The sequence below is a fragment of the Dermacentor silvarum genome, chromosome 10 (genome assembly GCF_013339745.2).
Source record: "Dermacentor silvarum isolate Dsil-2018 chromosome 10, BIME_Dsil_1.4, whole genome shotgun sequence".
NCBI classification, from domain to species: Eukaryota; Metazoa; Arthropoda; class Arachnida; order Ixodida; family Ixodidae; genus Dermacentor; species Dermacentor silvarum.
In genome coordinates this window covers 24,382,430-24,396,752 of record NC_051163.1, presented here as the reverse complement: position 1 = coordinate 24,396,752, position 14,323 = coordinate 24,382,430, and the positions used below count along the sequence as shown (strand labels likewise).

General features: G+C 45.3%; 1 protein-coding gene across 1 annotated transcript in view; it reads right to left on the bottom strand.

Annotated features, from left to right (window-relative positions):
- The window catches only part of LOC119465744 (uncharacterized), a 28,109-nt gene extending 14,005 nt beyond the window's left edge, over positions 1-14,104 (bottom strand). The window contains exons 1-7 of the mRNA XM_037726211.2: positions 13,933-14,104; positions 12,524-12,631; positions 11,357-11,443; positions 9,328-9,460; positions 3,636-3,748; positions 2,214-2,277; positions 1,561-1,675 (exon numbers count right to left, since the gene is read on the bottom strand). Coding sequence (XP_037582139.1) covers positions 1,561-1,675; positions 2,214-2,277; positions 3,636-3,748; positions 9,328-9,460; positions 11,357-11,443; positions 12,524-12,631; positions 13,933-13,992 — 680 coding nt within the window. The 5' untranslated portion in view covers positions 13,993-14,104. The remainder of the gene's footprint in view (positions 1-1,560; positions 1,676-2,213; positions 2,278-3,635; positions 3,749-9,327; positions 9,461-11,356; positions 11,444-12,523; positions 12,632-13,932) is intronic.
- Between the last annotated feature and the right edge of the window lie 219 nt (positions 14,105-14,323).

Sequence of the window (14,323 nt, the reverse complement as noted above, 5' to 3'; positions counted from 1 at the left end):
TCGTGGGAGGCGAGCTCACGTGGCTTTCTGTACCCCGCGACGCGTTTTTCAAGGCCGCCCGTCTGCTGAGGCGTTTAAGGCGTTCGCCTTAATAAGCTTTATGCAAAAGTGCACAAGAGCGTAAGTAGCTCCTCCACTGTGCAGTGGGTGGGAGTCCAGGAGTCCAGCGGCCTTAGCTGCCCTTCTCGCTCGGTTGATCAGGTTGAGCTGGATAGCGCGGCCTCCCATTGCCGTGTGGTGCGGTGTGACTGCTGCGTGCGTTGCTTCATCCCCGCTACATACTATATTATAGCGCAATCTGTTATGGGCTCATTCCAATAGCCGTTTCGGGTGGCGATTATGCCGCGACCGGCGGCTCCCGCCGCGTAACCGCTATCGCCGGAAACGCGAAAAAAATTAACCGATTCCCGCCGGGATCGAACCCGCGCCCGCTGCGTGGGAGCCGGATACTCTACCACTGAGCGAAGGAAGCGCTTGCTGTCGGGCCGCGAAAAATACCAATATATAAGGCAAGCACGCAGGGGGAGACAATTCGAGCCTCCACCAGCATGGTGGCGCCATCTAGGTAAGGTGCCTGCAAACGCAGCGTCCGCAGGCGCAAACGACGATATGCAATTCAGACGAGGCGCGCAATCAACGCGCTCTCGAGCTGCCGAGCCTCCACCAGTATGGTGGCGCCATCTAGTTAAGGTACCTGCAAAAGCGGCGCGCCCGACATGTAAGTTGCAGTTCTAAGGCTTGATCGGGCTCAGCAGACTGCTGTGCAGAGAGCATTACAAGCCGCAGCTCGCCGTAGACGCCGGGCGGACAGTTCAGATCGTTCTCGTCACAACGAGGCGAACAGACTTACTTCCACGAAGACCCTGTTGTCGGTGGTGCCCAAATTGGAGCTACTCTTGAGGCGCTCCACCAGTTTACGCTGTGACTGTGCTGCGTGTGCCGCGCAGGCCTGTGACTTTTTTTCTCACAGTCAATGCTTTTCTTGATGATAGATTTTCACTGATGCTATATTACACACTCCGCTTCAATTTTCTGTGCTGTGTTATATTTTGTTTTGCGTTTGCCCCTGAACCATATATCAATGTTTTGGAGTTTTCCTACGTGTGACTTGTCATAACTATTATCTGATACGTATGCGAATGTTTCATCATTTTATATAGTATATTGTGAGTCACTGCTGCTGGCAGGCCATACGGGACCCAAAACCCAGTCAGGGGACTAGTTCATCCTTTAGTCTTGGCTCACTGGCAATACGACTCTATTGCATGAAACAATAGATTTCAAACTTCGAAATTCCCTGATCTTTTTGTCTTGAAGAAAAAAAAAAACCCACTGAGATGTTATAGTGTGCACAGCCAGGCTGCTGTTAAGGTTTTTGGAAAGAAAAGAAAGAGTGTGCTGGTACAAGATTAACGAAGCCTTATCCTTATCCGCATACGCGTTAACTTGAAATCACGACAAAAATTGTTTCGTGGCCCTTTTGCCACCTGCGCTTCTTTTTTTTTTTTTTTGCAACTCCTTTATCACTGGGAAATGAGAGGTTCGGGAACTTCGCCTCACCTGCAGTCCTTATATTGGTTTGAAGAACACGTTTTGAGGCAGTCGCCCTGCGTGATGACACCCTCGGACCAATCCGGTTCCATGATTTTCTTGTTCTGGATCTCCTTGTAGTCAGCTGCACGGCACAGAATTATGAACTTTCGACTGCTTTGAAGTTTTCTAGGATGGCGGAGACAGGACATTCATAAAGATTACTGAACGCACGTGAGTTGTTACGAAGTAGCATGTTACGAACGCCTACCGACGTTCGAGGTACTGTGCAGTACGATGTAGTAAAGTACAATAGTACGTCAACAATGGCTAAACATAGCAAGATGTAAAAGTGTTACCCAATTACGCGTGAAACGATTTTAAGGTAGATCCGCGGTCTATGCCGTTCCGTGGAATGCAAAGATAATTTTTACACACATAAATTTATCTTACTATAAGCCATTTGTGTTAACTTTATTAGCGCTGCCATGAACAGAAGAGTAAACGTTGCTTTTAAATTGATTAACCACAATTAAATTAACACGCATTCCTCGTGTGTTGGGATAGGGGATATCCCATTCTTAACTTGGTATCTATGTACGGTAGACAACGAGACACATTTCGACAAGCAAAACATGCAGATTTTCTGCGGAGATCAACTATTTCGATAGCTCAGCACACACCTGAAATAGCAGGATGTCCCAAGATGAGCACCGTGATGTAGACCATGTTTTCGGTGAAGTCAATCTGGAGAAGCCCAAAAGAGTTGGCATTGGTGGCGGCGTTTCTCTTGCACCAGCGATCTTTCTTTCTCCCCCTTTCTCTTCCTCCAGTGTAGGGCAGCAAACCAGATCTCTCTTTTTTAATCAACCTCCCCGCCTTTCCTAATTTCATTTCTCTTCCTTTTTTGCATCTGTGCACAACACAAACGCTTCCAATGTCACCGAAAATTAGTCAATTATGGCAAGACACAGCACTTTTTTTGGCCCATTGCGGCGACACTGTTTTAGCTAAGCCTCTCTCTTGAAGCACGTTTTCACAATATTATTAATCATGTCATCATATAAACTTCACACGGAGACAAAGAGAAACGGGCTAGCAATTGTATCCTGTAAGGGACACTATTGTCACACATCATCAGGTGAAGAATGCGAGCACTCGGGAGTACAGTATAGAGTCCCGTTGTTGACAAGAACCCTAGTACAGCTTTGTGAACTTCGCATGGGGTGGAAGCATGACCTTTTGAAAAATGAGAAATCGTTGAGCGAAGTTCGAGAAAGATGAAGTTGCTGGAACTTGCTGAGCAGCTTAGGACGACAACTGTCGAAAGCTGGGCGTTTTTTTTTTTTGTTTTTTTTTTTTTCAAATAAAGCATGTGCTCGAGAGCGCTTCGCTTCTGGGCACAATTCTAGGCGCGAAGGCCTCGACGCACGTCATTTCCGGTGAAGACCGGATGTGCTCTACACTAACGCACAACGCTCAAACCCGGATGAACGTGTTGCCAACGAATCGAACCTTACAATGATCTCTGCATGGCCGTGATTGAATCTGCTGCGCAGGGCATCTCTTTCGCACAGGTTATGCATCGGTTGCGTTGATGCAGCACATCGATAATGTGGCAGAATAGTGACATGTAGATTCGATTTCAATATTACCCGCAACACCGGTGCCCGTGGTTGAAGGAGCTCCAAGAATGCACAGTAGCTCTGACATACAAAAAATGAGTTTAACAAATTCCAGTAGTTGGAACTGTGTATAGTTCTGCATGTTTTCGTATGTCGGCGTTGCTGCGTAGTCTTGGAGCCCCTTCAACCTCACAAACTTGTGTTGCTGCCCACACTGAACGCAACTGTACACACAAAGTGATCACGAGAAGGAACGATGCAGATTATCTTTCGATTCAAAAGGTGCGTTGACTGCAAAGAACTTTTGTTTTCTCTCGGATGCCGCGACCGGGAGACTGGCGGTTAAGGTATATAGACGAATGGCAAACAAAGCACGCAATGCCGTGCTTCTTGCCTGTCTCAAATGTGCACGCCTCACTACAGACTGTCATGTTATGGATGCGAACAGTACGTGACTCGGCAACAATTGTTGCTACTCACCATTACGTCAGGGGTTCGGAGAGGTGAGAGTTTCGTGACACGTTGCAGCTCGGCCATGAATCTGCGCTTGATGTTGGCGCGGTTTATCATCAGTAGGACCATGTGCTTCGATACTGCAGCGCAAAGTGGCGCACAATAAAAAAAAAATAAAGAAAAAAATATTGAAGTGCGGAGATCACACTACAGTGTACACGCACAAACATGTACAAGAAAAAAAACTGCATTCGGAAAAAAAGTCACAGCTTCGTCCGAAAGGTGAAGCATCGATCGTGATAGCAAATTATTAGAGAGCTATACGAAGGATAGTAGTTTAATAGGCTGTATAAAATTGTAAACATTCGCTTACTAACTAAATAGACAATCACGGTGTCAAGCGCACGCAGATGAACATGAACACATCTCGCTTGATGACCAGGGAAAGTCGCTGTGAAAACGCCGAAGTGAGAAAGCGCGCCAGCAGCAGCGGGCAAATTATTCTTCGCGCTGTCTCTCGTCTCGCTTCAATGCGAACTAAACGTCGAAAGCAGAGCGCATATGAAGCTACCGGCGCTCGGCGAATGTCCTTTGTTCCAATCACAGATCGCTTTGAAGATGAGGCCCGTGCGGGCGCGCACTTCGCCCGCATCGCAGTCACTTTCAAGGTACGGCGCCCGAGCGGCCGCGCTGTGAGCAGCAGCCGACGGCGCAGAACGCACCCCCTCCCCCCTTTCCGTTGCCTCGCCCCTGTGCCTCGTGCGCGCGCAGGACGACCGCGCGCTTCCGGCCTGCCTTAATGCCTCGCGTGGGCTACATTAAGCCGCGATTGCCGGCTCACCCTCCTACGGTTTCACTCGCACAAACAGCGTACGGCGCGCGGCGACGATTTTATCGCCATTGGGCTTTATACGGAACCTCACGGCGACGACGACGACGGCAGAAATGCGCTTGGAGTGTCCATATAATTGCTATCGCAATAAAAGGACAGAAAAAAAGGCGGAAGCAGTTTAATGATGCGTCCATGATGCTCATAGCCATCATCACATCCTTTCAGCCAAATCCATAGCTGGTCCTTTCTACGCACCTTCCGTCCCCGTCAAAATTTATCTTGATGTTCCCGCGTTTAGTGACAAACTTTTCGTAGTATATACCTTTGACAAGTGTTATCTTTGAACTGTATGTCAGCGCTTGTCTTCGTCCCGTTTAAGTCCTTGGCGACCTTTGCGCTGGTCGCTTACTGAGATGACACATCAAGTGGCTCAATCACCCACCCAGCTAAGTTATCGTTAAACTTTCCTAATGTAGGAACTTGCCGAGACATTTAAACCCGCAAAAACCGAATATATAATTTTTGATATGCTAAATTCAATGCCTCATAAATTCTGGTTCAAGCAGTGAAAAGCCCCTAACCCATAGTAGTTTAGGATTGTTTAAGCGTACTGGCAACCGGCGAAAAGCACGTGCAAAAACAGAAGTGCCACAATTAGCGCTTGCGTGTGTCCACTTGCTTGTCGCCGTCTGCTGGCTAATGGTGAATGAGTCATAATGATTGCAGACAACGTGGCTGACAAAGAATCGGCTGCATGTGTAACGGTGGCTGCATGTGGAATGTGGAAAAAAAAAAAAGAAAACTAAACTTGGAGGACGCTTAAGCTTCGCCGTTAAGAGTGGAACGTCATAGTATTCAAAGATCCCTGACGGCTTCTCACGCTTCCCGGCAACTGCAGCTTCATCATTTATATATTTATTATTTTTATTTTTACATACTGCAGCCCTGTTAGGGCTATGGCAGGAGGGGGGAATTATACAGTTGTAGAGCGTACACAAATTGCAAATATAAGCAGCACGAAGCAAGAACAAACAACACAAAAGATAAATCAATAACAGTCAAGCTTGAGCAAGAAATCTTCCAGAGGAAGGGAGCGAATGGCACCAGGCAGAGAGTTCCAATAATCAATGGTTAAAGGAAAAAAGCTATATTTAAACGCATCTGTTCGTGACCGATAAGGTACAATATTAAGATGGTGATATCTCCTAGATGAGGAAGGTTCCACAAATTTTATCTATTTGCTAAGGCAAGAATTGTTCGATGAGTTAATTAGTGAATGTGCTTCATCATCATCATCATCATCATCAGCCTTTATTTATGTCCACTGCATGACGAAGGCCTCTCCGTGCGATCTCCAATCACCGCTGTCTTGCGCTAGCTGATACCAACTTGCGCCTGCAAATTTCCTAACTTCATCACCCCACCTAGTTTTCGGCTGTCCTCGACTGCGCTTCCCTTCTCTTGGTATCCATTCTGTGACTCTAATAGTCCACCGGTTATCCGTCCTACGCATTACATGGCCTGCCCAGCTCCATTTATTCCGCTTAATGTCAACTAGAATATCGGCTATCCCCGTTTGTTCTCTGATCCACACCGCCCTCTTCCTGTCTCTTAACGTTAGTCCTAAGATTTTTCGTTCCATCGCTCTTTGTGCGGTCCCTAACTTGTTCTCGAGCTTGTTTGTTAACCTCCAAGTTTCTGCCCCATATGTTAGCACCGGTAGAATGTAATGATTGTATACTTTCCTATGGCGCGAAATACATTTCGTGAAAATGGGACAGAAGAAAGGACGCAGTGCACGAAATGTATTTCGCGCCGCAGACAAGTATACCTAGGAAACCTCAGCACCAACTTGCCCAAGAAGAAGTTATTTTGACAGAGTTATTCCTCGGAATCTTGAGAATGACAGCCCACAAACAAATGTCGTGAAACAAAGCACCGAAAGAGCATGCCTTTTATGTTAAATCTTCTCAGACTGTAATATTAAACGTGCGAGACAATAACAGAAACCTGAAAACGACGTAAATGTATTGGCGTGGCTGTGCACTATCTCCGCGATCGGCCCAGGCCAAAGGCCGTGTTTCTACGAGAAAGCTCGCCTTCGTGCATAGCGTTCGCCACCAGCGTTTCCCGGTAAACATTATGGGCAGATCAGTGGAGACTTAGCGGTGAATGCGAGAAAAATGCTGCAGCATTATGTCGCACCTCTTCGAAGCCCCGGTTCTAAGGCTTAAATTGAACCACATTGCAAATTGTTGTGCATGAGCTCACGCGTCACGTGTCCAGCGCCTTCGAGTAGCGAAGTGCAAATGACGGTGGTCGCTTTCTCTCTTTCCGCATATATATAGAAGACAAGCACAACTTTGCAGTTTGGTTTATTTATCCAACAGTTTCGGTTGATGGACCAGCCTTTTACGGTGGGCGGTGCACCGTCCCCTATATATATTCGCTAATCTAAGCATTTCCATCTCCTCTCTGCTTCTACCCAGTGACCAGCTTCCTACACGTACAATTTTTCTACTTTCGCGCTCGTAATGTTAATGCATTAATATTGGAAGCAAGTTGTGGTTGCATTGACGTTACTATTCAGTGCGGCATCTAGTACTCGTTAAGATTGCCTGTGTCTCATTTCACAATATGTTGCGTTTTTATCTACGTAGAAAAATTGAAAAAAGGCAGTTACACACACTTCTATTTGAAATGCTTCTAGGATACTAAGGTTATCTTAATCACGATGACATGTCCTTAGAGCAATCGAAGTTGCGTGCACGTCCGTGAGTCTGTCTTCGTAAATGCACTTGCGATTGCCGTTGTGACTTTGTTCATTTCAGCGCATCGTTTTCGTTTACTGTCGTGAATTTTGTCTGTGTGATTTTTGATATACCGTGTCCGGACTAGCTCGCGTTCCTTACGCATAGCCATTAACGTAATGCATGCCTGTGTCGCTGCATGTCGACGCCCCGTGGTGCCGTAGTGGCTTCGGCTTTGCGCGGCTAAGCCCGCGAGGTCACTGGTTCGAATCCTGGCCACGGCGGCCGCATTTTGATGGGGCGAAAAAAAGAAAAAAAAAAAAGAAAGCGCTCGTGTACCGTGCATTGCGTGCACGTTAAGGAAAGCCAGGTGGTCAAAATTATTCCGGTGTCCCTCACAACGACGTGCCTCATAATCATATGAGGGTAAAGCCCCAAGAATTTAATGAATTAATTTATTCGTTGTATGCCCTTTATAAAGCATTTTGTTGATTTCATGTTATGTATAATGTTATAATGTTCAGTGTACTTATGTGGTAAACTCCAATAATGAGGCTTTATGTCATCCGTCATTACAAAGTAGTGGAAGCAGGTGAGAATAAATGCGGAAAAGTCGCTCAAGCTTGTTTCGAATTCTTTTTAGGAGACAACGTCAGCGGACCTGTTTGATTGCATAGCAATGACAGTGCGAAAAGGAGCGGGCGACACCTTGTAGCTGTAAAACAGAAAAAAAATTTGGAGGACGCTTAAGCTTCGCCTTTAAGAGTGGAACGCGATAGCATTCAATATCACTGGCTGCTTATCAGGCTTTTCCTCATATATTCACATTACAATCCGATGCTATCACGTCTGTAGGTTGTGGTGAAGTCGTACTTTCCGATTTTTCTGACGGACTTCACCTTGAGAAATTAAATTTTTAGTTCACTAACGCCTCGCGCCACGCGAAGGGCCCGCCCGGTGGGGGTGGTTCGGGACGATGTAGTTCGGCACGATTATTTCCGCCAACGACGCCGGGGCTTATGCTGACGCTGACGCTGGATTTTCTGCGACACGGGGCCCTTAACGCTGACGCGTTAAAATGTGTTTCATCATCCAACTTAATGCTGCCGATAGAACAGACGCTACGATAAAAGTTCGAATTTGAACAGCTCCAAACTGGACGAGGAGAGGAGATTGTGTTTTCTTTTTTTTTTAATTCGAAGATTTGCCCTGTCGCATAAAATCGAGTAACCATTTTATATGGACACACAGAGTTTGTTCTCTTCAACCAAGTCCGGCAGGGCTCGATGGTGTGGAGCATGGATTCACAGATGGTTGCCACGTGAGTGGCTATCTAGTCACCATTCCTGGTGACGCTGAGAAACAGTTTAAAACTAAAACACGGAGAAAAGTTACTGCCGACTGCGCGCCGTCTTTTTTTTTTTTCAGAAAGTAGGTTCCTTCGTTGCTGTTCTTGTACACTGGAGATGAGAAATCCGTATATAACGAACTCGTCACAAGATTTCGTTTAAGTTTGTTATAGGCGAGTTTGGGTACATCGAATCACCCGATATATCGAACTATTCTTTGCGCATATGCCTGTCCGTTGTAAACGGGCTCGAGTGTAGACCCGCTTTCGACAGGTATGCACTCATCGCTGATTACCGTCCTCTATCCTCTTCCTGTTTGCCTCTGTTTTAACGCGAGAGCGTTAAGGGCCCCGTGTCGCAGAAAGTCCGGCGTCGGTGTCGGCGTCGGCGTAAACATCGGCGTCCGTAGCGTCTGTGGCGGAGAAATTCATCCCGAATCACCCCGACCACACAGGCCTTCCGCATAAAATTTCTCAGAGTAAAATCCGCCAGAGAAATTGTAAACTATGACTTAAACCTAATGACACGATAGCGTCGGATTGTAATTTGAATATACGAGAAAGAAGCGTGATAAGCAGCCAGAGATCTTCGAATGCTACCGCGTTCCACTCTTAAAGGCGAAGCTTAAGCATCCTCCAATTCGGATGGTCTTTCATCGTCGCTCGAACGCAGACAATCACGGGAGCCTTCGATCTTTTTAAATTGCATGGTGACAAACCAACAACTCCAATTCCTGAAGGTATACGATATAGCTTTAGCCGCTGTATGGGATGTTGAATAGGGATTACCTGGGAAGCCGAGCTGAACCCAGGTGAATTCAGATTCGTTCTCCTGGTAGCAGTTCTTCACGTTCAGCTTCTTGTTCAGGTCCATCATCTCCGTCGTGATGTCGTGGATGTTTGCGAAGAAGTAGAAGTACGGCTGCACGAATCAACATACAATAAAATTATGCTGATCCAAAGCGCACGTTGGAATCTATGTCAAGCGGTAAATGCATGCTATGCAATTAACGACGATGCGCACTATTGTGGTTACTTTCAATCCTACGCAACGCGTTAATCTCTTGCATAATGGTCACGTTCACGCACCGCAAAGCTCGCAACTTGTCCCTTGTGTAACATTAGCACACACACAAACATGTAAATACATTTCAGGATTTTATACCACTTTTGTGTCACATTACAACATATCCATTCTGGAGGATTAGCAATGAATGGGCCCGTGTCCAGTGACACAAAGCGAATCGCTTAATCAGAGATCCATAGACAAGGTTCATAGACATCGCTGACCGTAATGCGCTATTCAGAGATCGGAGAGCGCTCCAGAGATGCCTATGAGGCAACAATTAGTGTTCAGGTTTTGTGTAGGTGCTTATGTTATTATTATTATTATTATTATTATTATTATTATTATTATTATTATTATTATTATTATTATTATTATTATTATTATTATTATTATTATTATTATTATTATTATTAAAGTGGAATAGAGGTGCGATAACTTGCACTACTTTGGCGGTCAGCGTACATGGTTTACGTATAAGCCTGTTCGCTGGTACAGTCGAACCTCGATATAACGAAGTTGTACTTGCCGCGAAAAACTTCGTTAAATCGCGAATTTAGTTAATTCGAGGTTTCGTTAATTCTATGGAACTAAGATTGGGAAATAAAATAGTTCTTTACATCGCGAATTTCGTTAAATTAAGGATCGTTATAATCGAGGAAGCACATATAAGCTTCTTACACATATCCGCAACTATATCCGTCAAGAAAAACAAAAACACGAAACGCTGAGAAAATGGTAAGTTTTAGCACTCGAGAAGGAGATGGTTAACGAAGTGTGCACTTGTTCTCTGATACAAGAAGTGAGTGCAGCGGAAGGACGCTTACTGTGTTGTTGCTTGTATGTGCTCATTATTCATGTCTGATGACGTGCGGAAATGTTTAAAGGAAGGAAGGTTGAGTTGGATAACTGAACAAACAATGTACCACTGCATTTTACAATTAATGGACACGTTTGTCCAATGTATTCCGCGCAGTCTGAATTTGTCTATAGGCGTTAGCAGCCTCCCGTCGCCTTCGCGCCCTTACCCTCTGCTGGGGCCGTATTCTGAAACGTTCCATTTCGGCGATAGTTCGCCTAGGCGACAATTTCGCCTTCAGGCGCGCGCTGATTGGCTGTTTTAGCAAAATTGAATGAGCTGATTGGCTGGTTGAGCACGACGTCATTCAATTTTGCTCAACCACCAGCCGATCATCGCGCGCCTGAAGGCGAAAGGCGAACTATCGCCGAAGTGGAACGTTTCGGAATACATTCCCTGATCACGCCGTCGTTATTTGTAGGTATGCACTTCTTCCTCGGTCCACCGGAACGCAGCTGAGATAACGTGCATATGCAGTGCATGACGTTATCAGCTAAAGATACACTCATTGGCTATTAAACTCAGCTGGGTCACACCGGCGATACGCTCTTGCTTTGTATCGAGGCTACGGCGTTTTTGTCTACGGTCTATGCACGCCGCGATCCGCTGGAAACTAGCGTATAACAGCTCCGCTGTAAAAATTTTTAAAAAGATAAAGATTTGAAGCGCTTATTAGGAAAGTTAGTGTAGCGACTTCTGAATACAGAAAAAAAGGCAGGCACTGTGGTGTAACGATGGACAGAAAGATATCAGTGATTTGAGTTGATATCATTTGCCTGTCATGAGGTAATATTTGTCGCTATAATGGGAAACATTTAGACACGTGTAAGCAGTAGTCATATGCATGTTTACCTAGAACAATTAGTAAAGCGGGTGGTTTAGAAGTTTCATACCTCAGTCTTCTTGCTAACATAAGCGTACATGGCCACTCGGACCGGCAGGTTCTTTTGGTTGACCGACGTGTCCATCACTGCGCGTTCCTGCAATGACAAGATGAGGACGCGCAGAGTTTGTATGTCCGTAGTGAGCCTGAATTGAAGTATAGCCCCAAATTATACTTGGACTTGCCTCACGGGCTTTAGTACTGTGTAGTTTACACATTTCAAGTAGTATCACGTTCTAATAATGGCAGATCCACAAGAAAAGGCCCAGATCCCCCCATTCCTCTCCTTCTCCCCACTAGGCTAAATTGAACTGATCGGTTCTGCTGCTCAAATGGATACAGAAGAGAAACACACTAATCAGTTTACAGTGATAAAGTATATCATACAGAACTCAATGCTTTTAAGAGCTTCGCGGCTAGAGAGAGCTTGACTACAAAAGGAAACAAAAATCAAGCCCAAACTTCTATTGTTTTTTAATATAGCGCCGATACGACAGCGCCGGAACGACAGTATGACGTCACAAACTTGGTAGTTTTTTTTTTTTTTATTGCGGTCAATGGGGTGTTGTAAACAAAGTTCTTGGAAATTTGCTAAGTTCCGTCTATGACCCCCTTTTTTTTTTCAGAGCACAACGTAGTCCACCATTATCGATAAAAACATATAAGGAAACCCGAGCAGACGTCAACAAAATCTGTGACGTCACGTCGAGCTGGTGCGAGAAGTTTAGCGTGGCGTCGCCACCAGCGTTTCGTTTTTGCGTCTTTTATGGCTTAACGCGCTTAATCCTCCCGCTGTAAAAGGGGCTTTTTTGGGGTATTGCAGTATGCTAATTACTAAACCTGCTTAAATTATTTTATCTTTAGTATCCACCAAAGGCCAGTGGCCAGTGGGCAATAAAGTGGTAAAAACAGCCCCCCTTAAACGGCATTGTAATTTCAAAAGCGCGAGGGTATTCGCATTCCGGTCTCCCATGGAAAAAATTTAGCTTAGTTAGCACCGCTACTGAAGGGAAAGGACCTGTGCGCGTTTGGCGAAGGGTTCTGGAAAATTCTTCCTTCCCGGTGATAAAACTGGCGTGCGCGAAAGAGGGCTGTAGTGTCCCGTAGTATGTTTCAACTAGGCCTCATCAAAACGACGCTTCGGCTTTTAGAAACATGCGTATACGCGCCAACTCACCGCAAGGAAGCTGTAAATCAGCACAGCGTGCGTCAGGTGAGCACCTCCCACTGGCATCGGATCCGTTACCAACTCGTAGGTGTGCACGGGCATTCCACGGACACTTTGCTGCTCGAAATGAATGAATGAATGAATGAATGAATGAATGAATGAATGAATGAATGAATGAATGAATGAATGAATGAATGAATGAAACGACAAACAGCGATCCTTATGATAATGAATTATAAATGAATGCAAAACGCACACTCTTAACTTCGTTGCACACAAGTTCCGTTAAGTAAGCGGAACACATTAGTGAAAATGTTTCTTTTATTAAGCAGAAATTATGTGGAATGAGTGACCTTGAGCGTCGGCTGTTCCATCGGTGGAGCCTTCTTGCCAGCTACTATATATAAACTCTTAATATCGTTACACATAACTTCCGCTATAGGAAACGTCCTTTTTTTCATCATTGAAATGAAAATAAAGGGCACATGTAGTCACCGTATAATGACGACGGCTGCTCCTTTTCGCTAGCAGTCAACAATTTATTTACATCACAGTCCTACACACGCACGAACACTTAATCTGGTTCCACTTACGGTTCACTTCGTAAGAGAAACACCTTTGCAAAAACTGCTCCACTAACTTAGAGAAACTAATTAATAAATAATTGAAAATATTTATTGATGCACTGTTCGCGTGAGATCTCTGTACGACTCCGGACCGATGTTGATTGGGCTTTCCTCCAATAGACAGGCCGAAACTAGGTCCCAGAAACTACCTCGACTTGGCGTGAATGCAATCTTTTGAAGCGTGCTGTTTATCATTTCATTTTTCGTTACTTTATCCTCAATTTTACACGTCTGCAGTAGCCCATCGAGCGAATGGCCCGGCACCTTGCCCTTCTCACATGAAAACGTGTGTCTGTTTCTGCGTGGCTCCGCTAGGTCACTATAGTGGTAGTAGGGCAGTATTTACACCTCTAATACACAACGTATCATAGATGCTACGCTGAGTTAGATGTCGTACTACTTTTAGTTTGGCACGGGAAACTTAATAATACACAGTATACAACAGCACTTTGACAAACTGGAATGAGTTCTCAGTTGTGGATAGCTGGCAAAAATGTTCCAAAAGCCGGGTGAATTCATGATTGATTTCACCCGGTTGTGGATAGTGCAAGAAAGCCATTGCTTATTAATTGATATACTAAGGAAGTAACTCAAGTAACATTCGCTGCTTCTTTGCGCAAATGCAATCTCCACGGCCAAGAATAAAAGCGAACTTTGTTGTTCTAGTTTTCCTTGACATGGGAGCTGCGTTTTGGAATTGCAGGGTTAACATTATCTCGAACATGCAATCTAATCTAAGGAGGCGAACAGCTTGACAAGTCTGACGTCTCCACTCGTATTGGAGATACTCACAATGCCGAGGTAGCTTGCTTTCTTGAGGACGTCGTAGTTTGGCAGTATCGTGTCCATCATGTTTATCTCGCTTATGTCCGGGAGCTGTATGATGGGTCTGACATTGTCCTGCGCTCTCACTTTGCACCCGTACCTTCCGCTGCTGTCGACGTACGTGTAGGTGTGACCTGCACGTAATGGTTTCACGCTAAGTTGCACGAGAGCTGACGCAAGACGCATGTGACGCGGGTCCACTGTGCGTGTGCAAACATTAGGCCTGACTAAGCAGTAATACCACTGAACGCTCAAAAAGCCGCAGTTTCGTCCAAAAGGCGAATCATCTATTGGGATAGCAAATTAGTAGATAGCTATGCGAAGTAAGGATAGTACTTTTATCGGCCGTGTAAACTTG